General features: G+C 36.4%; 1 protein-coding gene across 1 annotated transcript in view; it reads right to left on the minus strand.

The window, feature by feature from the left end:
• The window catches only part of TMEM117 (transmembrane protein 117), a 753,498-nt gene that overhangs the window by 614,251 nt on the left and 112,266 nt on the right, over positions 1-26,981 (minus strand). The window contains 1 exon segment of the mRNA XM_007937920.1: positions 8,738-8,870. Within this exon segment, the coding sequence (XP_007936111.1) occupies positions 8,738-8,870 (133 nt within the window).

Genomic DNA, 26,981 nt, shown 5'->3' on the forward strand with positions numbered 1-26,981 from the left:
ACATACTCTTCCAGTGATCAGTAGTGGGCCTCTCTTCCCCCCACCCAGCAATCTGCAGTGCGTGGCTCCTGCACTGTGTGCTTCTCCACCATCAGATCTGAAAAAGGGGGCTTCTGCCCATTCTGTATACTCCCAAGTCACCCCAGCCTAGCAGCTGGAGGTATGAGACACCCCTTCTCCTGTCTCACCACCCTACCCACCTGGTGACAAGCAGTGCAAGTTCCTATGCCACCTACCTGGTAACCAGAGACCTGTGTACCCTTGCTCAGACCAGCTGGCAACCAGCAGTGCATACACACAGCACCCAACCTAGTGACTAGCGAGAATGTTCCCTATACCTATGCCACTGTGACTGGCCAGACAGACACATCACCTCATAAGCAACAGACACATTCTGACAGGCACTATCGTACCTCTGCCAAACAACAAGCCAGACATCCTAGTGTCCTCAACTGACCTCCAGTCCAGCTGCAACGTCATATATCCCACACTCAAACAGTCCCTGAAGGCCATTTGCATTTGCACTGAAAACCCCTGACACCTCACCACCTACCGGCACATCAATTTGTGCATATACAGTGGCCGTACCCCATCCATTTGGGTAACACGCCCTTACAGCAGATACAGAGACATCCTGCCCTTACCTCCAGAGATGCACTAATTACTAGTATCAACCTAGAAGGATCCTATGGTCCCACAAGGGCTGTGGAGGAACCCTGACCACCCAACACTTGTCACCCAATATCAAAGAAAGAGCCTGTTCTCTTACTTCCACTCAATCTGGAGAAGGAAGACATATGAGCCTAACCACAGAGGACCCACACATGGGTGAGACTCACCATATACACTGTTGTTTTGTTGTTATTGTTGTTGTTATGTGCCATCAAGTTGAACCCCACTTGGGTTTTCAAGGCAGTATCACTATGGAAGTAGATTGCCCAACCTTCCTTCCGAGGAGTGGCTGGTGGGTTTGAACTGCTAGCCTTCTGGTTAGCAGTGAAGTGCCTAATACACTAGTGAGAGGAAATCACACTCAGCCAACGGATACCTCTAAAGTCACACATAGAACATAATGACAAAACAACAACAGTTAAAATAATACAAAGGAAGAAAGACATTCTAAAGAGAAAGAAGAGACAAAATTCTAGATACATCAAAAGAAATTTTAAAAATCAGCACAAAATATACATACATACAATCAATGTAGAAATATACAAATAAACATCTTAATGTCTCAAAGACAGCAGACAATAACAAATCATATGACCAAACAGGATAAGATAGCTCAAACAGTGAGAAAAATAAAGAGTGAGAGGAAGAGATGGTAACAGAACTACCTGATAAGGAATTCAAAAGGCTTATAGATTGGATCCTGAAAGAGATCGAGGAAAATAGAAAGAAAAAAAAATCCTATAAGAATTAGGAAAATAATACAAGAACAAAATGACAAAATAAATATACAATTAGAAATCCTACAAAAACAACAACTAGAAATTCAAAAGATTAACAATAAAATGTCAGAAAAAGGTAACTTAATGGAAGGACATAAAGTAGAATTAAAAATGGAAGAAAGAATCATCAAAATAGAGGAAAAATTCCTTGATATTAATTTGTTTGAGGAACAAGCAAGAAAAAGAATGAAGGAAGTCTTAAAGTTATGTGGAACACTATGAAGAGAAATAATTTACACATAATAGGAATTCTAGAGGGGGGAAAGCACAGAGAGAATTTTAGAAGATATATTGGCAAATGACTATCTTAGTATCTTGAAGGATAAAGTTTCCACTCAAGAAACCCAACAAACCCCATACAGGATAGACACCAAAAGAAAGTCATCAAGACATATCATAATCAAACTTTCCAAAACCAAAGACAAAGAAAGCACTCTGAGAGCAGTTGATGAAAAATTGAATATCACCTACAAAGGGGCACCAATAAAACTAAACACTGATTTCTAAGCAGAAATGGTGCAGGCAAGAAAAATAGTAGGATGATATATATAAAACCCTAAAAGAAAAGAACTGTCAATCAAAAATCATATATCTAGCAAAATTGTCTTTCAAATATGATAGTGAAACTAAGACATTTCCAGAAAAATAGAAATTAAGGGAATTTGTAAAAACCAGACCAATCTTACAAGAAATATCAAAGAGAGTCCTTTATCAAGAGAACCAATGAAATCAGACAAACACCTGAGATTAAGGCACAGGACAGCATTACTCTGATACCAAGCCAGATTTATTCACAAAAGTAAAATAAACCTGCAAAACTGAAAAGAAGGAACCAGAGGTGTCAATCTGTAAATGACAACAAGTTCAAAACAAAAAACAGAGAACAAAATAGTATAGTTACAAAACGTCCATATAGAGAGGAAGTCAAGGCATTATAAAGATATAACAGATAGTTTTAAACTTAGGAAGATAAAGGTAAATTTCAGAGTAACCACAAAATAAATTAATAAATCTAGTCACCAAAATAAAGAAGGAGAAAAAAAAAAAAAAAAAGCTCAGTAAATACAAAATCAACAAAAAGGAAGTATATGAAAAAGAAAACCCATAAATGAAAAAGGACTCAGCATGGAAAATTAAGCAGAAAAAGCAAACACATATCACCACACACACAAAAAAAGGGTAATAAGATGGCAGCAGTAAATATATACCTATCAATAATCTTACTGAACAGAAATGGTTTAAATGCACCAGTGAAAGAGAGTGGCAGAATGGATTTTAAAAAAAAAAAAGATCCATCAATATCTTGCCTACCAGAGACACAACGTAGGCACAAAGACATAAGTAGGTTAAACAAAGGATGGAAAATATATATCAAGCAAACAGCAATCAAAAGAGAACAGGAGTGACAACAATAATCTCTGATAAAGTAGACTGTAAGTCTATTTTATAAAAGACAAAGAAGGGTATTTTATAATGATTAATGGGTCAATTCTCCAAGAGGATAAAACCATAATAAATACCTATGCATCCAATACAGAGTTCCAAAATACATAAAACAAACTCTAACATAATTGAAAACAGAAAGAGATAGTTCTAAAATAATAGTTGTTGTTGTTGTTATGTGCCATTGAGTCATCTCCAACTCATAGCAACCCCTCCTTTGGTTTCTGAGGCACTATCTCTACAGAAGTAGATTGCCCAGTCTTCCTTCCGAGGAGTGGCTGGTGGATTTGAACCACCAGCCTTCTGGTTAGCAGTCAAGTGCCTTAGGCGCTCTGCCACCTCTTTAACACTTAATGATGAATAGAACAACTAGAAAGAAACTTAAGAAAGATACAGAAGATCTAAATAACACAATCAACCAACACAACCTCATAGAAATAAACAGAACACACCACCCAACTGTAGCACACCACTCATTCCTCTCCAATGCACATGGATCATTCTTCAGAAGAGACCTTATTTTAAGCTACAAAGCTAGCTTCAATAAATTTTAAAACGCTGAAATCATACCAATATCTTCTCTGATCATAACACTATAAAACTTGAAATTAGTAACAGAAAGAGGAAGGAAAAAAGTAAATACATGGAAATAGAATAACATTTTACTTAAAATCTACTGAGTAATAAAAGAAATTTAAAATGAAATTTACAAATTCTCATAATTAAATGAGAATGAACACACAACATATCAAAACGTTTGTGACACACCAAAAGAGAGGGATTTATAGCAATAAATGTACACATCAAAAAGAAGGGCCACAATCAAAAGCTTAATTATATAACTGGAATAGAAAAAGAGCAGAGAGAGGAGTCCGCCAGAATAAAGGAAATAAAGATCAGAGTGGAAATAAATGAACTAGAAAACAGAAAAAGAATAGAAAGAATCAACCAGACTAGAAGTTAGTTCTTTGAAAGGGTCAATAAAACTGACAAACCACTGGCCAAAGTGGCAAAGGAAAAAATGAGAAGATGTAAATAACCAAATAAGAAATGAAATATCTGGTATTACAACAGAACCTACTGAGATAAAAAGCATCATAACAGAATAATATGAAAAATTATACTCTGACAAATTTGGAAACCTAGAAGAGATGGACGAATTCCTAGAAACACACTACCTACCTAAACTAACACAAGCAGAGGTAGAAAATTTGAACAGGTCCATAACAAAAGAAGAAATTGAAGATGTCACTTAATAAAACTCCCAAGAACACAAACAAACCAGCCCAAACAGCTAAACATTCAAAGAAGAGTTAACACTAATACTACTCAAACTATTTGAGAACATAGAAAAGGATAGAATTCTCCTTATTTCATTCTATGAAGCCAGCACAACCCAAATACCAAAAGCAGGCAAAGACACCAGAAAAAAGAAAATTACAAACCAGTATCTCTCATAATTATAGATGCAAAAATTCTCAACAAAATTCTAGCCAATAGAATTCAACAGCATATCAAAAAAAGTAATACATCATGATCAAGTGGGATTCATAACAGGGTTGAAGGATGTTTCAACACTAGAAAATCCATCAGTGTGGTTCACCACATAAATAAAATAAAGGAAAACAATCACATGATCCTATTAATCAACACAGAAAAAGCATTTGATAAAATCCAACAATCTTTCCTGATAAAAACTCTCAGCAAAATAGGAATAGAAAAAAAAAAAAATCCTCAACATAATTAAGGCCATCTAAGCAAAACAGTCAACATTTTGGAGAAAGCCTGACAACATTCCCCTTGAGAACTGGAATAAGACAAGGATGTCCTTTATCAATATCCTTATCCAATACTGTACTGAAAGTCCCAACTAAAGCAGTATGGCAACAAAGAGAAATAAAGGGTTATCAAATTGGAAAGGAAGAAGTAAAATTATCTTACTCATAGATGGCATGTTATTTCTATATATACATGTAAAATCCCAGAGACTTCACAAGAAAGTTCTTGGAGCTAATAGAAGGATTCAGCAAAGTATCAGGGTACAAGATTAACATACAAAAATGTAGCATAGTGCCTAAGGCACTTGACTGCTAACCAGAAGGATGGCGGTTCAAACCCACCAGCCACTCTCGGAAGGAAGATTGGGCAATCTACTTCCGTAGTGATACCACCTCAGAAGCCCAAGGAGGGGTCACATTGAGTCAGATCCGACCCCACAGACAGTGCATTTGGTTTGTTTTTTTGGTACACCAACAAAGAGGACTCTGAAAAGGAAATGAAGAAATCAATACTATTTACAATAACCCCCAAAAGGGAAAAAGTACCTAGGAATTAACCAAATCATGGATGTAAAAGACTTATACAAGGAAAATTATAAAACACTACTGCAAGAAATTTCATGCTCATGGATTGGAAGACTGAACATTGTGATAATGTCAATTCTACCAAAATCAATATGTAGATAATTCAATCCTGACCCAAATCCCAAGAACATTCTTTAATTAAATGGAAAAACTAATCTTCAACTTTCTATGGAAAGGAAGGAGGACCCAAGTAGCTTTAATATTGAAGAAGAAGAAGAAAGTAGGAGACTTCACACTTCTTAATCTCAAACTTACTATTAAAAAAAAAAAAAAAAAGGCAATGCCTTTAAGTTGATTCTAACTCAAAGCAACCCTATAGGACAGGGTAGACCAGCCCCATAGACTGTAATCTCCGAAAACAGACTGCTACATCTTTCTCTCACAGAGCAGCTGGTGGGTTCAAACTTCTGACTTTTGGTCAGCAGGTGACTGCTTAACCACTGTCCCACCAGCTCACAGAGAGAAAATCAAAGGTGGGAATAGACTTCTCTGTAGTAGTGAGAAATATGGACTATTTTCTGAGCTTTGGTCCCTTTCAACCCAGCCACCTAAATTACTTCTTTCCTTCTTCATCTGACTGCCTCTCAGCTTGAGTGCCAGAGATGACTAAGTCATAAAAGTTACTGCATACTTCAGGGAATCCACTGTAAGGAGACAAACAGGAGACAGGCAGCCTGATTCTCACCAAATCAATTCTGACAAAAATCTTAAGTTTCTGGTCTAGATAATTCTAGGGATTCTGTTCTCTTAATAAATTCAAGGATTTCAGCTTAGACAGAATTTATACCCAATCCTAAAACTGTCACACACACATACACACACAGAGACACACACACAAATTAGTCTAGAAAAACCTTTCTTCCTGGAACCTAAACTCACTCATTCCAGGCCTGTTTGAAAGTGTAAAACTATAAAGAGAATCCTTAAAATATATGAACACAGGTCTAACCATCATAGAAAATCCTTGAAACTGTTTTGAGAATAGTTCTAGGCCAAAAATCCTAGAGAAGTCCACAAACCAAGACACACCAGAATTCCCTAAATCAGATTCAGTTTAAGAATCTTGTATTCCTCTCCACCACTAGCATTCCTCTGTTGTAAAACAAGCCAATATGTGCTATCTATGTGCCATTGTCCTTTCCTCACCTTCTGGCTTCATCATTCCATGACCTACTACAAAGGATAAGGCAGTATCTCAGATAACACGATGTCCATCCTCCTAGAGGACCCCAAAAGCAGTTGTATACATTTTCTCTAAGAAATGATTGTTCTCCAAGTTTACATTTCTGCTTTGACATGTATACTATAAAAAGGGTGTGTATAAAAAGAGTGTATACTATAAAAGAGTGTGTTTTATAAAAGTTGGTAACATATCTTAAGTAAATGGTAATTATTTTTTTTTATCTGTAGAACAAAACTAGTTGTCCCTTACTTTGGATTAAGAAAAAAAAAAGTAGAAGATGAGGCATATCAGGCAAGAGTTACAAAAGAATATATAATAATATATTCATTCTAAGAATAAAAAAGAACTATTTTCAGTTAATGCACATAAATCCCAAAGTAACTATTCTCTTATTTCCTACTTCTTTGAATATCCAAAATCAGCTTCAAGGATAAAGACGCAGAGAAAGGCTAGTGAGGCATATGGTGAATGACTAACAGGATCAACCATTAAACAAAGCTGTACTAGCCTTCCAGCAACTTTTTCTCTGTTATTGTCTAAAATGGATATGTACTTTTAATATATCCTCAGACAACTTCTCTGTCCATAGCTTCTGGATAGACAATAAAAAATACTATTGCATAAGGTCATTGTGAGGGCTAAGTGAGATACCTCATGTGTAGTACTTGCTGAGTGCTCAATAATTGTTAGCAATCATAAAGACTGTATTTATTATTAGCTATTGAGTACTTACAGTGTTCCAGGTGTGATCTATTATCTCATCTAATTTCTTGCTTTTCAATCTGCTTTTTTCTCCAAAATAAGCATTTTTAGTTAATATAGCACAGACTGGCTCAGTATTTTATATATTTTTTTATTTTATATTTTATTATTTAAAGAATTAGATGAAAACTCAACTTCTGCCCAAATAGATCTCTTTTATATACTATTTAATGTATTGTTTCCAGCAATAGTCTACAAAATGTAATTTTTAGATGGGCCCCTTCTTCCCAGAACTGAAAGTGCACCATACCTCCCAGAGGAAGCTTTGGTTATGTTTGGTAACTCCCTGCTCCCCAATTCCATAATCCCAGACAATGCTTTAAATCTGAGACATATCCTGACTAGCCACAGGTTAGAATCTGTCACTACATCATTTAAAAATAAACCCAGTATTAACACCATTACTCTAGTCCAAGAAACAATTACAGACAAAGCATTTTAATAAATTCCTAAAGCCTGGAAAAATCAAATTCTTCAGTTTATCACTTGTTAATATGGACTAAACATAAGCTTTGTGAAATATCTATTTTCCCTTTACTATTCATCTCTTTTAAGAGTGAAGGAAAACCGTAAAATTTTAATTAAGCAATCCCTCCGAGAATTGAACAGTGGTAGCCAAAATCTATATGTAACAATTGCACACTATAGAATTACACAACAATCTTGCCTAGCCTACATTTAGAAAAAAAGGGTATTATCCATCTTTCAGATATATTGGGAGAGATAGATCAAAATCTGTCTTAGTAATGACTCCAGTGCACACCAAATATCTAAGGTGGTTTATTATTGTCACTAATCTGGTTCTTAATGCTGTAGATCAAACCAATCTCTTTACATCCTGCCTTTAGAACTTACTGAAAGCAAACTACAAGGAAATTATACTAAAAGACCAATTCTTGTGTTTCATTATATAACAAAAGAATTGGAGAAAGCTGGGGAGAAAAAAAATCTACCATTTACTTGTTAGCACATCGTCATGCCATGGTGATTTGATTAGTGATTTGATAAGTATAGATCACAACCCTAGACTTAATACTGGGTGGCCCACTTTTCAAATGACCCATTTATAACAAAGGTGCCTCTGTTGGGAATGTCAAAAGAGAAGGAAAAAAAAAAGTCATCAGTATCAAATACTTTATTTAGCCAGACATTGCAGAACAATGGAATTGTAAACTGGAGACCTTCATCTTAGCCTTGCTCTTCTAATTGTGTGAATATAAGTAAAGTCAGTATGATTTCCTGGTTCTCATGCTCTCTGTCACTATAATTAAATTAATAGTTTCCCTCAAACTACCCCACAGAGAGAAGACCTAACATGTAAGGAACATAATATAAATACTATAATTTGCTATAAGTTTCTTAGGAAACAAAAGATTTTAAATGTCTTAATTAAGAAAAATGCACAGATTACACCTGTTTAGGGAAGACTATTTATAAGAGAGATTTACATCACTAAGAATTATAAAATTCTCCTTGAATGCTTATGAATTTCAAACATAACACTCACCACAGTAGAAAGGGGAAAGATAACCTACCCCATGTTCCCATCCATTAGAAGAATCGTGTTGTATATGTGAGAAAATATGAAGAGAAAGAGAATTGTGCTGAAGAACATTGTCATCCATGACCCATGATCCTCTCGAAACATTTTTAGCCGGAGTAGCCGCCCTGAAATATAAATATTATTAGAGATCAACTTACAGTGGAACTCAAAATTCACATATCTTTACTTTATTTCAGTGGATTTCTATTATCTCATTATATGCTGAAGTCTCTGCCATAGAAAAGCCTTATGGATGAAACTACTATATAATATTCTTTTTGTCCTTTTAGAAATAAATGCTATGAATGAAGTCCAAGACAACCCTCACATCACATTTTCATCCTAGAGCAAATACTACTAATGTGAGATTCTAGTATACAAAGAGCATTTATTATGCTGGCATGGAAACAAGATGAGTGACAGTACTACAGCCTGCTATATTATATTTAATAAATGGTTTTGGTTCATGCTAAGGCTACTTAAAGCAAACAAGAAAGCAGTTGCATAAATTCTATTTGATTCCCTTTTTGCTACCATACCTGCATTACAATCATGGCCAGAAGATAAAACCAAGACAGAACTTATTTATAAGAAAATTCAACTGTTTAAGGACCATGAAAAATTGAAATGAAAAAAAAAAAAAAAAGTCTCTGTTGTAAAAGACAGATGCCTGAGCCCGACTCTTAAATAAAATGGTTTGTGCCCACATATATGCATATGCACAAGTGTGTGGGGACTTGGGGGGCATGAATTTATATTATGAAGCTTGAAGTGGTTCCTGGCAAAATGTAACTTGTGATGCCTAAAATTCCATTTAAAAAGATAAATGCTAAAATTAAAATGTTTAAAATGCAAATACTTCTCAAGGAAGAAAAATGTATTAAGATGAACACTAAAGTAAAAATGACCAATATCAGAATCAACCCAGAGAAAATGTTTTGATTTATGTTACAAAGAAAAATGAGGGCATTAAAACCTTAAAGGTAAGGAAGGTGAAAAACCACAAGTGAACACAGGTCATATTGGTTTCTTCCAAATAAACTTCGGGGCCAACTCGACGGCACATAACAACACAACAACAAAGCATACTTAGACTTTATGCCTAAGAAAATGAGGAGAGATGATAACTTATAGAAAACACCCTGGGGGGTACAAACGATTAAGCACTCCACTTCCAGCTGAGAGGTTAACAGTTCAAAAGCACCTCAGAAGACAGGCCTGGTGATCTGCTTCCAAAAGGTTACAGCCTTGTAAAGCCTGTAGAACAGTTCTACTGTGCAAGCATGGGGTCATGTGTATAAATTGTCTCAGTGGCAACTAACAGTAACAACAATCTTATAGGAACTACAATTAAAATAGGGTAGGTCTGAAATCTTACAATAACACTTCTCACTAGAGAAAATAATCCCTTTTTTCAATGATATGCCAAAATTATAGAAACACATACATATTCCCATTTGGAAATTATCTCCCTAGGGAGACAGTTTCTCTCATGTAACTTACTGAGCAGAGGAAAAAATACTCTTTTAAGACCTAAATACTGAACTTTCTTTTATACCTCATTCTTATTAAAATAGCACTTTAGATTCCATTTGGAAATCAGGCTTACAGAAACATTACCCTAGCTAAAACTTCAGATGGAGCAAAAACGGGGGATTTGGTTACACCATCTAGTTTCTTATTCTGTACAAGAGAAGCAAAGGGCAACTCTGTAAATCAGGAGGAATGTCAGTGTATAACTAAAATTAGAATATGGAAAACTCCTTACTCAAGCAAATGGTTACTAGTATTGTAAATTACAAGCCTACAGAACTTATTAATTAAATCAACAATTAGGGAAAGCCAGAAATCTGCAAGCCTCCACCACACATTGACAGGAATATTATAAATAGACTAAAGTCTTATCTGAGCGTAAAAAATACATGCCATAAGTATCTTGAAACAAATTGAAAAAAAATATATTCACTCACCAAACAAATATTTAATGGGTGTTTAGTACAGGCCAGACACAGTTGCAGGTGCTAGAGACTCAGCTATGAGCAAGACACAAGGGTACTTGCAGCCAATTTTTTGGGTATTTAATGGTAGCATGACCTTATTTTAGATTCACAGGGTCTTTTTGTTCAGGATTCCTTTTGCTGCACGTCCTTTCAAACTTAAACCAAGACCCATTTATTTAACTCAGTGGTTTATATGAAGAACTGTAAAGCTGCTAATTAGAGTTCCTTTAGGATTTAAATGTGAATTTCTTTCTTAATATATGCAGACGTCAAGAAATTAGGTAATGGATGTACTTTAAAAGTCAAATAATAATGCTAGTGATTTAAGAGTGCTCTGCAAATAAAACATTGTGGGTTAACTATATACTGGCTGAAATAATACAAAATTAGTAAAAAGTGAAATGTGACAGTACCATTTATGCTGTCATTACCAAGCTCTTTGTCTGGCATTAATTTCAGCCATTAAAGTCATTAGAAGAAAATGGCAGGCTAACACTGTTTGAAATTCACTTGAAAAGCACAATAAAAATGTTAAAAATATATTAAGGTCAGAATTGGTGTGACTCAAGAGTTCAGTTTAAACACATTATAAAAAATACCCGGAAGATACTTATGATTAACTCATTGAGTAACTATGCTCATGCTAGAGACATATATACAAAGACTGGGCCATCCACCTACTGTTCTCATGAATCACTCTTCTCATGCAATCTAATCAAACCTGAATTTCAGAGCTATCCGAGAATGTCACTGAAAAACTCATTGTCTCTATTCTGTAACATGACAATGCAACTGGTTTGCCTGGGACAGTAGTGGTTTATAACTGTTGTCCTTGCAGAATGATTAATAAAGTCCCTTCGCTTTCTTAAGTGCAATGGTTTGAACAATAGATTATATGATGCCCTACCTTTAAGTTACACAATTCAGACTGTGTACACTTTCCTTTAGAGAAGATTTTGAGAGACAATGAAAACAGGGCTTACAGATTGGCAAAAGGGATGCATGAAGAGGGGTGCATTTCTGACATAGGCCTGTTGGTGTTCTTAGTTACCAATGAGTCATTTCCAACTTAAGACAACCCCATGTGTGCAGAGTTGAATTGCTCAATAAGGTCTTCAAGGCTGTGACCTTCCAGAAGCAGATCACCAGGCCAGTTTTCCAAGGTACTTCTCAATGGGTTCAAACCGTCAACCTTTTGTCTAGTAGTTGAGTGTTCTGCAATGCCCAGAGTCTCCTAACATGGTCATAAATGGCATTTATTTTAATAAATATATCAGTATTATCAGTAAATATCAGATATATCAGTAAATCTAAGTGTATATGTATGTTATTAAAAAAATTTGTCTTGGGTTATATAAATCACTGCCTTTGGTTATGATTAAGGTAATTGGAAAATATATCTTAAAACAATCAGAATTAAAGTAATACATATAAGCCTACATGTGCGTTAGAGATAGGAATGAGAGGAGAGAAAGAGACTATTTGGAGTGTTGACTAAAGTCAACAGAAGTAGCCTAGAACCTCCAAATCTTTCCTAGAAATTGTAGTTTTAAGACCACCACTTAGATGTCATAAGACTCTAACAAAATCAACAATCTAAAAATTTAGTAAAATGGATACCCAAACTATGGTACATACACACAATGGAATACTATGCAACAGTAAAGAATAATGTAGAATCCACAAAACACCATACAACATTTATGAACTTGGAGACCATTGTGCTGAATGACATTAGTCAATCACAGAAGGATAAATATTGTATTAGTCCACTATTGTAAAAAGTCGAGGAAAGGTTTATATATAGAAGGAAACTTTCTTTCTTGGTTACTAGGGATGAGGGGGAATGGGGAATTGGAGGAAAAATTGCTAGATATATAAGTGACAAGTATTGATTTGGGTGAATGGAAAGGCAATACATGAAGAGCAAGTAAGCAGCACAATAACACTAAGGAAAAGGAAGACACAAATGGGTGCACAAGAGGTATAGACAGCAAAGATAAACATTTTTATACACACAAACCTGCATTATCAGTAATAACAAACATTCATCAATGGGTGGATACATAGGTAGACAGGCTGAATGAGCAGGTATGTCTAGGCAAAAGGGAATATACCCATGACCATATATAAGTTTGGCAGATGACATTTTTACATACATATTCATATGTGCTATAAGAATGTCCATATATATTATAGAGCTAAAAGGGAGCAAAGTTATGATAACTTCTTAGCCACAGCCTGAAGGAATGAGGTGTTGGGCTCGTGGGCTTGCAACCATGGTTGTGGGGGACATCAGGCTCAACTTGCATAACATACTACACAAAAACATTGTTCTATATCCTACTTTGGTGAGCAGCAGCCGGGGTCTTAAAAGCTTACAAGCAGCCATCTAAGATGCAACAATTGGTCTCTCCTCGTCTGAAGCAAAGAAGAATGAAGAAAATCAAAGATACATGGAAATAATTACTCCAAGGGACTAGTGGACCATGTGAACTTCAGCCTACATAACCATGAGACCAGAAGAACTAGATGGCGCCCAGGTACCCCTGTCAGCCTTGAGGAAAGGTACAAAAATAAGAGAGCCTGGATAGAGTAGGAGAAAAATGTGGAACAAAATTCAAAATAAAGACCAGGTTGACTGGTCTGATAGAGACTGGTGAAACTCCTGAGACTATGGTTCCTAGTCACCCCTCAGCCCTGGAATTGAACTCACTCTCATGGTTTTCAGCCAAATAATACCAAAAACAAAACCAAACTCACTGCCCATGAAGTCAATTCCAACTCATAACGACCCTTGTTGGATTTCCGAGATAGTATCTCTATGGAAGTAGATTGCCCAATCTTCTGAGGAGTGGCTGGTGGTTTTGAACCACCAGCCTTCTTGTTAGCAGTCAAATGCTTTAGGCACTATGCCACCAGAGTTCTTAGCCAACAGACAGGCATAAATTGTGAACATTTACACCAGGTAGGTACACTCCTTAGAACAATCAATCACGAGAGATCAGAAGGGCAGAGTGTGCACAGGGAGAAGCTCAGAGAGCAAGAATGCATAGGAAAGAAGGACACAGGAGAAAGGTAACCACAGGAGAAGTGGGAAAATAGCTGTTACATTATGGGGATTACAATCAATGTCATGAAACAAAATGTGCATGAACATTGCACTGTAAGCTTTCACCCAAATCACAATGAAAAATAAATAAATAAATAAATAAATAAATAATGAAGTTCAGTACAATTATATGTTAAACCCACATATGTTTTGGAAGATAAAAGTATACGACAAGTATAAGAGGAAGAGCAATGGAGAAATTTGGTATCTTGACCTTTTTGTAGCTCTGTACTCAACAGCAAAAAAAAAAAAAAAAAAAATGGAAAGGAACATCTTCCTTCTTCCTCACTGACAGACCTTTGTGTTCTGAGTTCTAGGTCTTTCCTTCAGGAGTGGTTCTCACAAGGAGGCTTAGTGAGAAATAAAGAATAAAATAAATAAATAAATAAAGCATAAGAATCTCAAAGGAGAATAGTGTACATGTTTCCAGATAAGAAATGGGTTTGCCTTACTCCTGCGAGGTTGTTAAAAGCAGGGGAATGGATACAGAAAGGACTTCCAGGTTCATGTTGTTGTTGTTGTTATGTGCCGTCAAGTTGGCCCCGACTCATAGTGACCCCTCCTTGGGTTTCCGAAGCAGTATCACTACGGAAGTAGATTGCCCAACCTTCCTTCCAAGAAGTGGCTGGTGGATTTGAACCACCAGCCTTCTAGTTAGCAGTTGAGTGCCTTCGGCACTATGCTACCAGAGCAGGTTCACAGGGGTATACAAATATTTAGACCTCAAAGGGGGCAGAACCTCATTTGGAGAAGATTACATGGATGCTGGTGAAAGCACAGGTGTCAATGATCATGGCCTTGGAAGTCTAGGAAATGAGACTAGGTTAAGCCCAAAGCAATGTGGCCAGTAGGGAAATTATCCATCTCCATTAAGAACACAATGACCTGGGTAGGATCCCACTCAACTTAGGTAGATCGATAACACCAAAGAAGTGGCTAAGAACTTTTCATAACTTTGTCCCCTGTAGCTCTACTATATACCTGGACATCTTTGCAGCACATACAAATACATATGCAGAAATATCATCTGCCAAACCTATATATGGTCATGGATATAGCCCCATTCATGCACCTTTACTTGGTCAGGCATGAGCCTGCCTAACTTTGTATCCACTCATAGATTAATGTTTACTATTACTGATAATGCAGGATTGTGTATGTAAAAGTGTTGACCTTTGCTGCCTGTAACTCTTGTGCAACTCTCTGTGTCTGCCGTTTGGTTACAGATACTGTGCTGTTCACCGACTTTTGTACATTGCCTTTCCCTTCACCCAAATTAATACGTGTCTCTTACCTAGTTAGCAATTTTCTCTCCTCTTCTGTCCCATCCCTAGTAACCACCAAAATATGTTTCTTTCCATATATAAACTTTTCCTTGATTTGGGGCAATCTACTTCCGTCGTGATACCGCCTCAAAAACCCAAGGAGGGATCGCTATGAGTCAGATCTGACTCCATGGTAGTTGAGTTTAGGACTGATACAATATTTGTCCCTTTTGGAATTGACTTATTTCAGTCAGGATAATGTCTTCCCGGTTCATCCACATTATGAAGTGTTTATCATATTTAGTACTTTATATGAGTGAGAAATTGAATTGCCCTGCAGTCATTATGTATTTTAGAGAATTTTATTAGTGTAGTTAGCATTATCCTAAGATAATGCAGATACAAGATGACCAATGCAGCAAAGGCCCAAATAAGGCAGGAAAGAATGGAGTCTAAATTGCCCAAATGGAGCCTTTATTGTTTTTTATATATCTTTAATGCCCAGAAGAATACATAGCAAAGAAATATTTGTTAAAGGAAATAACCAATTACCACTGAGTCAATTCCAATTCATGGTGACCCCATGTGTTTCAGAGTAGACATTTTCAAGAGATAGAAATCTCTTGGAAGTAGTCACCAGAGCTTTCTTCTGAAATGCCTCTGGTTGGATTCAAAGTGCCAATCTTTAGGTTAGTATCTGAGTGCTTAACTGCTTGTGCCACCAAGGGACTCCACTGAATGCAATACTAATGGGCTAATTCAAGAAGGAAAATCAAGACCTGCCTTCAAGCCCTCCAAAAAGAAATATTCTACAATGAAAATAAGTCTTGCTGGTGACGCACTGTCATCACACTGAAATGTTCAACCTCAGAAGACATAAGACCCAACACTTTGTGTAATTCATTGTCTACCTGTGTGTACCACTGTTACGTATAACCCATAAAATGTGGGGAACACATTTCTCCTCCTTACAACTGTGTCACCATGGCATGGGACCCAGCACATAGCATATTTGTTGCAATATGCAATAAATATTTGTTGAATGGCTAAAAATAATGAACATATAAATGAATGAACAATATTCTGTTGTAGCACTACAACCTTCCATCACCCTCAGTCATCCTTTCTCTCCTATGATTTCCAATCTCTCCCTCTATCCTGGTTCTTTTCCTTCAGCATTTAAAGTAGCTTAAGTCTATCCCAAAAACAATGACTTCTTGACTCCATGTCCTTGAACTACCATCCACTTTTCCCTTCACATCCAGACTTTGAGAGTAATCCTCACCTCCCTCACCCACTGAGATTTTACTTGTGATACAAAGACTCTATTAAAATTGCTCTGGCAAATATTGTTAATGATCCCATTTCCCCCAGTGTCAAATCCAGTTGACATGTATTTTTCTCTACCTTATCAAATGGAAACAGCAGTTGTTCACATTCTCATTTTTTATACTACTTTCTTGACTTCCCTAACACCAAATACTCCTTGTTCTTTTTCTACTTTCCTTATATCCTTAGTTCTGATATTGGGCATTCTTCCACTTGGCCCATAAATATTAATGTTTTCCTTAGTCTGTCCTTAGCCTTTGTCATTATCTTATCATTATGTGACCTCATCCATTTTTGTGATTTTACATCCAATAGCTCCAGCATAGACTTTGCCTCCCAAGCTTTAAACTGGAATAGTCACCTGCCCACTATCCTCCTGGGTATCCTACTGGTAATTCAAGCACAGTACACAAAGACTGAATTCAAAAACCACATTGTTTGCGCAACACACAATATGTCTCTATCTCTACCCTGACCCGTCTCATTCCTAAATTGTCTCCTCCTACTAACATTCTAAAAAGTAACTCAAGGTAGAATTTATTCTTGATTTTTTCCTCTGCAAACCTCCTATTTCAATCAGCAGTTTTATCATTTTTACAACCATACATCCATATTCTTATCCCATAATTTAGGTACACATTATCTCTTGGTGAGAATACAAGAAGCTCCTAACTGGTATTTCTTACGCAAAATCCATCCTCCATTTAGCCAATAGCTCTAACTAAAACACAGATGTGGCCATGCCACGCCTTCACTTAAATCCTTTCAATAATCTTCATTCTCTTTAGTATAAAATCCAACCTCCTTAACTTGGTACTTACAAGACATCCTTACCTCTCCTCTCACATCACTTCCTACTTTTCACTCTAATTACCTTAACATTAAACAGATTGTAGTTTTCTATACTCAAGCTGCACCCTCTAGGGAGTACCTGGGTGATGCAAACAGTTAAGTATTCCACTACCAGGTGAAAGGTTGGAGGTTTGAACTCACCCAGACGCACCTGGGAAGGGAGACCTAGAGACCTGCTTCTGGAAAGCTACAGTCTTGAAGATCCTTTGAAGCAGTTCTACTCTATCAAAACCAAACCAAACTCACTGCCGTGGAGTCTGATCCAACTCACAGCGACCCCTCCTTGGGTTTCCGAGAGGGTATCACTACAGAAATAGCTTGTCCAACCTTCCTTCTGAGGAGTGGCTAGTGGGTTTGAACTGTCAGCCTTCTGGTTAGCAGTCAAATGCCTTAGGCACTACGCCACCAGAGCTATGACACATGAATTGGAATCTACTCTATGGAAACTAGGAGCTCTGGTAGCATAGTGGCTAAGGCACTTGACTGCTAACCAGAAGGCTGGCGGTTCAAACCCACCAGCCACTCCTCGGAAGGAAGGTTGGGCAATCCTACTTCCGTAGTGATACTGCCTCGGAAACCCAAGGAGGGGTCGCTATGAGTCAGGGCTGACTCGACAGCACATAACAACAACAACAACTATGGAAACTAACAACAGCATGCTCATGCTGTACCTTCCTCCTTCCACAACACTCAACTAACTCCTGTGTATACTGTAAGCGTTTAAATGCAGGTCAAGGATGATCTCTTCTCCATTGTTAAATATTTCACACATTGGAGTGACAGTCAAAACGTGATTAAGAGGTAGACTTTCTCAGAAAGTAGAAAGTTCCCTTCACTCACCAGCTACAGGTTAAAAGACTGGATTACAGAATTCTTAAGATTCTGTCCAATTCTGGATTTTATGACTCCTTTTTAAGTAAGGGATTAGTACAAAGTCAGGTAACTCAAAGGACTGCTATCTTAGTTTAAAGAGAAGAAGATGGGGAGAGGGAAGGACTATCCTTACCTATTAAGAGAAAAAGAAAAGAAAAAATCCCTCCTTTTCTTTCATCTGTCAATTAGTGCCTCTTTGATACATAAAATGAACCTACAGCAACACAGATAGTATTCTTTAAAGGCCAAGTTAATATTTAACATTTTAAATACTAGAATACTTGAATATAAATGTAAACCTTATTTCTTACAGCTAGGATAAGAGAAAAAGGGATAAAATGAAATTGGCTCAAAGAACTTAAAAATTAACTGAACTTCACTTCCAGACTAAAATAAGTATTTAAAGTGTTCATGACAGATTTGTGTAAATTTCTAGTTCATAAGAACATGGAATTATTTTCTTATTTAAGACTTACTAATTGAAAAATTAAAACAAAATAAAAATGACCAATTATTATTCCATGGATAATAATTTATCAACAGAGAAAATTATCTGGGGAAACACACACACACACCAGAATATCATTAGGAAAAGGCTGTTCTAGTTAGACAAACATGGCTTTAAACAATAAATACAAGATCATAAAACTTGGGTACCCTAAAGGCACTATTCCATTAATATTCAGATCAAATCTCGTTATTTCAGTGTACAAAGAGAATTAAAAAACACAGCACAGATGGTTACCACTCCTTATTAGGAGTGAGAGCTTACTCATAAAATGTTTGTTATTCACTGAATTTGACAGAAAATCAAACACTGAAAATCGAAAAATAATCCCATATAATACTAAAAATATATATTACAACATACAATTCAAAAAGGCTCTAGAAAAGAAAATAAGATTGTGGTTAGAAAGTCAGATTCTAACGTTACAAATAATTCCCATGTTTTCAATCAGAAAATAGCAAAAGTGATAGTGTTTTCAGATCTAGAGTTTAATGTTAATTTTAGAAGTGTGTGAATTAAAACATTTTAGTAAAATATATTTCTACAAATAAATACATGTTGATATAAAATATTATCCAAAGGAAAGCATGGTAATGAACCATCCATTTTATTAAGAGAGTTCAAATACTACATTTATCATTGCAATTTGGCTCTTTCCATTAAACCATTCTTGGAATTAACTAATTTGCATTGCTTATTATCACTCAAGGAAAATCATGACTCCAAAAGGATGTAAAAGGCATTCATTTATCATTATCTATTACTTTTCCTTTTAGGAAGGACTGTTGTTATTCTGCGACATCCTGTTGGTTCCAATTCACAGTGAACCTATAGGACAGAGTAGAACTGCTCCATAGGGTTTCCAAGGTTGTAAATCTTTACAAAAGCAAATAGCCACATCTTTCTTCCATGGAGTGGCTGGTAGATTTGAACCAATGGCCAGTTGGTGAGCCACTGAGTGCTTTAACCAGTGTGCCAAGAGGCCTCCTTTAAGAAGATTGGCCATCTAATAAAAAGAATACTGAATCATGAGACCTGGTGGTGCAGTGGTTAAGCACTCAACTGCTAACCTAAAGGTTGGCAGTTGAAACTCACTGGCTGCTCCACAGGCAGACGTGGCAATCTGCCTCTGTAAAGATTTATAGCTTTGGAAAACCTATGGGCCAGTTCTACTCTCTCCTATAGGGTCACTGTGAGTCTGAATTGACTCTGTGGCAATGGGTTTGGTTTTCTGGTATCTCATAGCCCAAGATGAAGGTTAGCAGCATTTTAATTTATGCATAGATGTAATATTATAATGCACTATACTTCTGATGGACCAGTTAGCATAAATGGAGAAAAGACTAAAGTTATCAGGGATTCCATTTTACCTGGATCCACAATAAATGCAACAGAAGCAGCATGTATTGCACGGGACAAATTTGCTGCAAAAGACCTCTTTAAATTGTTAAAGAGCAAAGATGTCACTTTGAAGACTAAGGTGTGCCTAACCCAAACCATGGTATTTTCAATAGCCTCATATGCATGTGAGAGATGGACAATGAGTAAGGAAGCCTGAAGAAGAATTAATGCATTTGAACTGTAGTGTTAGAGAGGAATACTGAAAATACCATGGACTACCAGAAGAATCAACAAATCTGTCTTGAAAAAGTACAGCTGGACTATTCCTCAGAATAGAGACTGGCCAGACTTTGTCTCATGTACTTTGGTCATGTTGTCAGAAAGTACCAGCCCCTGAAGAAGAATATCACACTTGGTAGAGGGTGAGCGAAAAAGGGGAAGACACACACAGGATGGATTGACACAGTGGCTACAATGATGAGCTCAAGCACAGCAAAGATTATGAAGATGGCACAGGACCAGGCAGTGTTTCATTCTGTTGTACGTAGGGCAGCTATGAGTCAGAGTCGATTTCTGGTGGCACAGTGCTAAGGCATTTGACTGCTAACCAGAAGGTTGGTGGTTCAAACCAACGAGCCTCTCTCCAAAAGGAAGATAACACAATGTACTTCCATAAAGATTCACCACCTTAGAAACCCAATGGGGGTCATGATGAGTCGGAATCAACTCAGTGGCTGTGGTTTGGTTTTGGTAACAATAATAAAGTTCTGATGGAATCAATTTGTTCAATATTTTCTAAATATGTAGGAAGAGGAATCAAATTAAATAATATTTTTAAGGTAAAAAAACATCAAATACCAGCAAGTTCCACTTAATAAGACATGGCTATCATGAGTTTAAAATGATTATTAAAAAACATTATTATTTCAACAGGTAGTAATAAAACTTCTTGAACATATTTTTAAATTCAAAGTAAAAATAAATAAAATATATTCTCAATCGGTAGACACTTACTGTTACCATGATTTCATATTTTGAAATGGCCAATGAAATAGAAAATATAGCTCCTTATTATTAGAATTAATATCACTACTATTAAATTTTTCACATCATCATCATTCTTTTAAGCTCAGTTCTCTAGAGAAGCAAAACTTATAAAGAGAGAGAAAGAGAGGAAAATTTATCTCAAGGAAGTGGCTCACGCAGTTGTAAAAGGCTGGCAAGTCCCAAGTCTGTGGGGCAATGTCATGCTGGATACTTCTCCCAACTCACACAACTGCAGGGGCTGACAAATCCAAGATCCGCAGGTAAAATGGCAGATTGTTGGCTCACAGGCTGCAATTACAGCAATCCCAAAACTCGCAGGCAATACAGCAGGCCACTGGTTCAAGTCCAGGAACCAGAGATAATGATGAGTCACATGCAGGATCCAGATCCAGCAGAAAGCCTTTCCCAAAGCTTTCCCATATATACTGGAAGCAGGCCACACCCGAAAGGAGACTCCCTTTCAATTTACTGACTGCTCATAGCAGTTCTCATCATGGAGGTGACTATTAGACCTCATCATGGAGGATAACAACATCGTCAAGTGCTAAGCTACTTAGAATCATGGCCCAGCCAAGTTGACACACAACCTTAAAGATCATGATCATTACACTGACACCAGTTTTGGAAAACCATAGTACCTAGACTTTAAAATAGGGTTTTATTTCATTCCTGACATAAGAATAATCCAATTACAAAGGAAAAATTAAACTGTCAAAATCAATCCCCTGCAGGCTGATTCCCATAGTCTCAAGCAATCCTGTGCTTAAGTCAAGCAATCCTGTTCAATCACAAGTTTGGAGGCAGTGCCCTATGATGGAGGGGGGAGCAGGGGGAAAGCATGTGGTTCTCCCACAACCATAAAAGTAAAACTAGACCAGCGGACAAGATTATGCCCTGACACCCACATTTCAAGTGCTCCCATTGTCTTTATTAATGTATTCAGGTCTCTTTGACTCCCTTCTTCTTCTATCCTGAACCTGGTTTTCTTTTACAACCTTTCCCAAGTTGTCTATTTCAGGCTGATTTCTTGCATGTGAAAATTTACTGTGCTCTTTAACCATCCCATTCATAGATTTAGCAAAAAATGATATTAAAAATTAATAACATAGAAATTTAAATTAGAGATGATTAGTATCAATAATGAAGAAATCTTAATTGCAGTTATGTTTTTTTCATTTTTCAAGTAATATTCCAAATTAATGAATTTTCACTCCTTTGTTTAATAAATGAAGAAACTGAGGTGCCAGTAGTTAGAAGGACCCACTAAAGTCACACAACAAATTGGAAGCAATGTCAAGGAATATTTTTAAGTACTTTAAAGTGTGTCAGAACAAATCTATTGTCATTCATTTCAAGCCAAGAGTAAGGACCCTACATCATTCTCTAATAATTTTTAAAGCTCAAATTAAAATAGAATCAAAATGAGAAAGGGTCAGCAAATCACTTAAATGACTAGCACCCAAAAAGGTATTTTTACTGAAGGTGAAATTTAAAATAACCAGTTCTAAAAAAAAAAAAAGAGAGAGAGAGAAAGAAAAAAAGAATCAATTTCCTTTTACAAAATCAGAGCAAAAAATCAGATTAGGAAAGAATGCTTATTTAAAATCAAATAGAAGTTACTCTATAGTCTCTTAAACTTGTTTAAAAAAAATTAAAAACTAGAAAAAAAGTGTAATTTTAAATTCTAGAGATTTTTATACTTGTAATCATAGCTCATTTGTCAAATTCTCAATGTGGTCAATAATATTTTCAGAATTAACTACATATTTTCATGCACTACACATTTGTTGAGTACCTACCATCTCCTTGGTCAGTACTATGTACTATGAACAACAAATACGTTTCCTGATGCAAAGAAAGGTGGAGTAAGGAACAGAAGAATAGTGAGGTAAAATTTAAAGGTACCAGTAACCAGATTTAAAATATAAGGTTACTTTGGGATCAAAGGCCCATAAAAATACTGAGGAAAAAAATAAATAAAACTTAGTTTGGGGACTCTACAATGTGGAAAAACAGAACATGTATCTCCCATAGTAAATCAGGATTGTCCAAGGAGTCTAAAGTCATCCAAAGAGAACAGTATTTCCTGTTGCTGTTGTTAGGTGCCATCAAGTCATCTCTAACTCATAACAACCCTATGCATAATAGAACAAAACACTGACCAGTGCTGTGCCAGCCCCATGATCCTTGCTATGCCCATTGTTGCAGACACTGTGCCAATCCATCTTGTTGAGGGCCCTCCCCTTTTTCATTGACCCTCCCCTTTACCAAGCATGATATCCTTCTCCAGGGAATGGTCCCTTCTGACAACATGACCAAAGTAGGTGAGACAAAGTCTGGTCATTCTCACTTCCAAGGAGAAGTAGCTTCACTTCTTCCAGGACAGATTTGTTAGTTCTTTTAGCAGTCCACGGTACTTTCAATATTCTTCACCAACACCACAATTCAAAAGCTTAGACTCTTCTTTGGTCTTCCTTATTCATTCTCCAGCTCTCACATGCATATGAGGCGACTGAAAATACCATGTCTTGGGTTAGGTGCACCTTAATCTTCAAGGAGACATCTTTGCTCTTCAGCACTTGAAAGAGGTCTTTTGCAGCAGATCTGCCCAATGCAATACATCATCTACTGTCTTGACGCTGCTTCCATTAATGTTGATTATAGAACCAAGTAATATGAAATCTTTGACAGCTTCGATCTTTATATATCTCCTAGATCCCAAATTTGGCAAATACAAATATTTTCTGGACAAACAAGCCTAATTAAACCCTTAGAATTCCTATAGATTACATTAATAAAATATGAACTCAAAATAAAAATTCACCAAACAAAAAAGAAATAAGTTACCACAAGTGAGAGTTGACAGAAAGAGCAAATAAAAGATACAGACCATGCAAGAACTCTGGATACTGGAATTACCATATACAAAGGACTTTAAATCTGCTGTGTCACAGCTTAACATGCTTAAACATTCCTCTACTTTCTTAAAGATATGGAATATACTTATAACTATCTTTCAAATATTTTTGTCTCCTTAACTTAGTAGTTACAAAGCATAAGTTTTGTATTATGATGTCATCAGTGGCATGTCTGAGTTTGTTTTATTCATTTTTTTTCTTATCATAGGTCACATTTTCCTGCTTCATTGCGTGCCTGATGACTTTTGTATGGATACCACCAGACACTGAAAATTTTTACCTTGGGTGCGAGATAATTTTGTATTCCTGTGATTATACTGGAGTTTTGCTCTGGAATGCATTTATTTGGAAAGAGTTTGATCTTTATGAGTCTTGCTTTTAAGCTTTGTTAGACGAGAACAGGCTGCACATGAAATGCACTGGCTGAGAATCACAACCTGGTTTCCCTCATGGAAGGCAAGAATTCTACCAAAGGAGTTTGCAGGCTAAGATGCATTAGAAAGGAAGGCCTGGTGACCTACTTCAGAAAATCAGTCAGTGAAAGCCCCATGGATCACAACAGTTCAATGCACAACTGATCATGGAAATCAAGCAGGACCAGGAAGCATTTCATTCCCTTGTGCACGGGGTCACCATGAGGGGTGGGCTGACTTGATGGTAGCTAACAACAACAAACCAACTTCTGAGTACTCTACCTGGTGCACCACAAATTTCAAGGTTTTGCCTCTGTGCCTGTGGGAACACAAACTATTTTGTTGACCCTAAGTGAGCTCCAAGGATACTGAGGTCCTGCTCCTTGGGTGGTTTCCACCAGGCGTGTGCAAGGGGATCTGCAGATCTCTGGCATTCTCTCTCTGTGAAGTTCCCTCCTCTCCAATACTTTGCCCTGTCACGTATGCAAACCTGCCTCTTCAGCTTAGCATGACCACCAGGTAAATCTCAAAACGATTTTGCTGAATGACAGAAGGGAAAAAACGAAGGAATAAAATACTATCAGTCTAAAATAAATAGAAAAGGAAGTAAAAAAGAAGAAATAACAGGAAAAGCTGTACAAATAGAAAACACACAAAAAGGCAATAGAATCAAGTCCTAATAAAAGTGTAAATTCATAAATTTTGCTAGTTAAAGACAATAATTATCACCTTAGATAGAAAAACAAAATCCATGCGTGTCTTTGCAGGTATTCAGAAAGTTGGACATAATAGGCTAAAAAATACGTTATTGACAAAACTAATCATAAGAAATGTAGCTACATATTAAGTTCAGACATAATAAATTTTAAGTTAAAAAGCAATGTGAGGGAGAAAGCTAAGTATTAATTCCAGATAAAATAAATTTTAAGTCATAAAACTATATTAGAAATAAAGCAAATATGAGAATTTTGGTTGTATGTATCAAGTACTGGACAACCTACTTCCATAGTTCCCCTCAGAAACCCAAGGAGGGGTCGCTGTGAGTCGGATCCGACTCAAAGGCAGTGATTTTGGTTTTTATTTTATAATAGATTCAAAATATATTAAACAAAATCTGATAGAATTATAGGAAGAATTAAGAAATCCACTATTAGATGTGAGATTAACATCCCTCATTTTTGTTGTTGTTGTTGTTGCTGTTATGTGCCATCTACTCAGACCCGACTCCTTGGGTTTCCCAGGCGGTATCACTACAGAAGTAGATTGCCCAACCTTCCTTCCCAGGAGTGGCTGGTGGGTTTGAACCGCCAGCCTTCTGGTTAGCAGTCAAGTGCCTTAGGCACTATGCTAATAGGTCATAAAAAAAAAAAAAAAAAAAACTAACAAGGAAACAGAAGATTTGAATAACACAATTAATTTTTTTTTATTGAATGGATGTATATTGAACTCTGCCTGTAACGAGAGAATGCACATTCTCTTCCAGCATGCACTGACACTTGAAATATTGACCATGTATGATACTACAAAATTCAAAGATTACATATCACACAGAGCACATTTGCAAACAAAATGCAATCAAATTAGAAATTAGTAACAAAAAATTAGATGATTTTTATACATTTAACCTTCAGAAATTTAAATACATTTCAAAAGAATTCATTCATGAAACAAAAATCCACAAGGAAACTAAGAAAACCAGAGCTCCCAAGAAATACTTAGAGGTAAATAATCATCAAACTACTACATATCAAATATTTGGAATGCAGCAAAACAGTACAAAGTGGGAAACTTAATTTTTTTTTTTTAATTCTGATTTGGGTGAAAGTTTGCACAGCAACTTGGTTTCCCATTCAACAATTCATACATATTTTGTATTGTGACATTCACTGCAATCTTTATTTTTAAATATATTTTTATTTTTTATTTTTCACTACAATCTTAAATTGCTTATAAATAGAAAAGAAAGGCTATAAGGTCTATAAATAAATGTCCAACTAAAGTAAGGTAAAAATATAATAAGCTCATAAAAAGCAAAAGAAAGGAGCTATTAAACATAGAAGCAAAAGATAATTAAATTGAAGGCAAAAATAAAATACAGAACACCGATAAAACTGAAAGCTCCAGTCAACAGCTAGCACCAACGTGCCATCCATTTGAAAGAGCCATGTGGGAAGAGAATTCTCCAGTCAAGCCTTTAGATGACTGTAGTCTTGGCCATTACATTAACTGCAACTTCATGAGAGATCCCAAGCTAGAACAACCCAGCCAAACTGCTCCTAAATGCTTTACCCAGAGAAACCTTGTGATACAATAAGCACTTATTGTGGTTTCAACCCACTAAGTTTTGGGATGATTTGTTACACAGTGATAAATATACATATATATATGAACAAACTCACTGCCGTCAAGTTGATCCCAACTCATAGCGACCCCTCCTTGGGTTTCCAAGGTGGTATCTCAACAGAAGTAGATTTCCCAATCTTCCTTCCGAGGAGTGGTGGGCTTGAACCTCCAGCCTTCTGGTTAGCAGTCCAATGTCTTAGGCACTATACCACCAGAGCTGTCATATGTATATAAT

This window comes from Orycteropus afer, unplaced genomic scaffold (assembly GCF_000298275.1).
Source record: "Orycteropus afer afer isolate SDZICR_OR568_19922 unplaced genomic scaffold, OryAfe1.0 scaffold00045, whole genome shotgun sequence".
NCBI classification, from domain to species: domain Eukaryota; kingdom Metazoa; phylum Chordata; class Mammalia; order Tubulidentata; family Orycteropodidae; genus Orycteropus; species Orycteropus afer.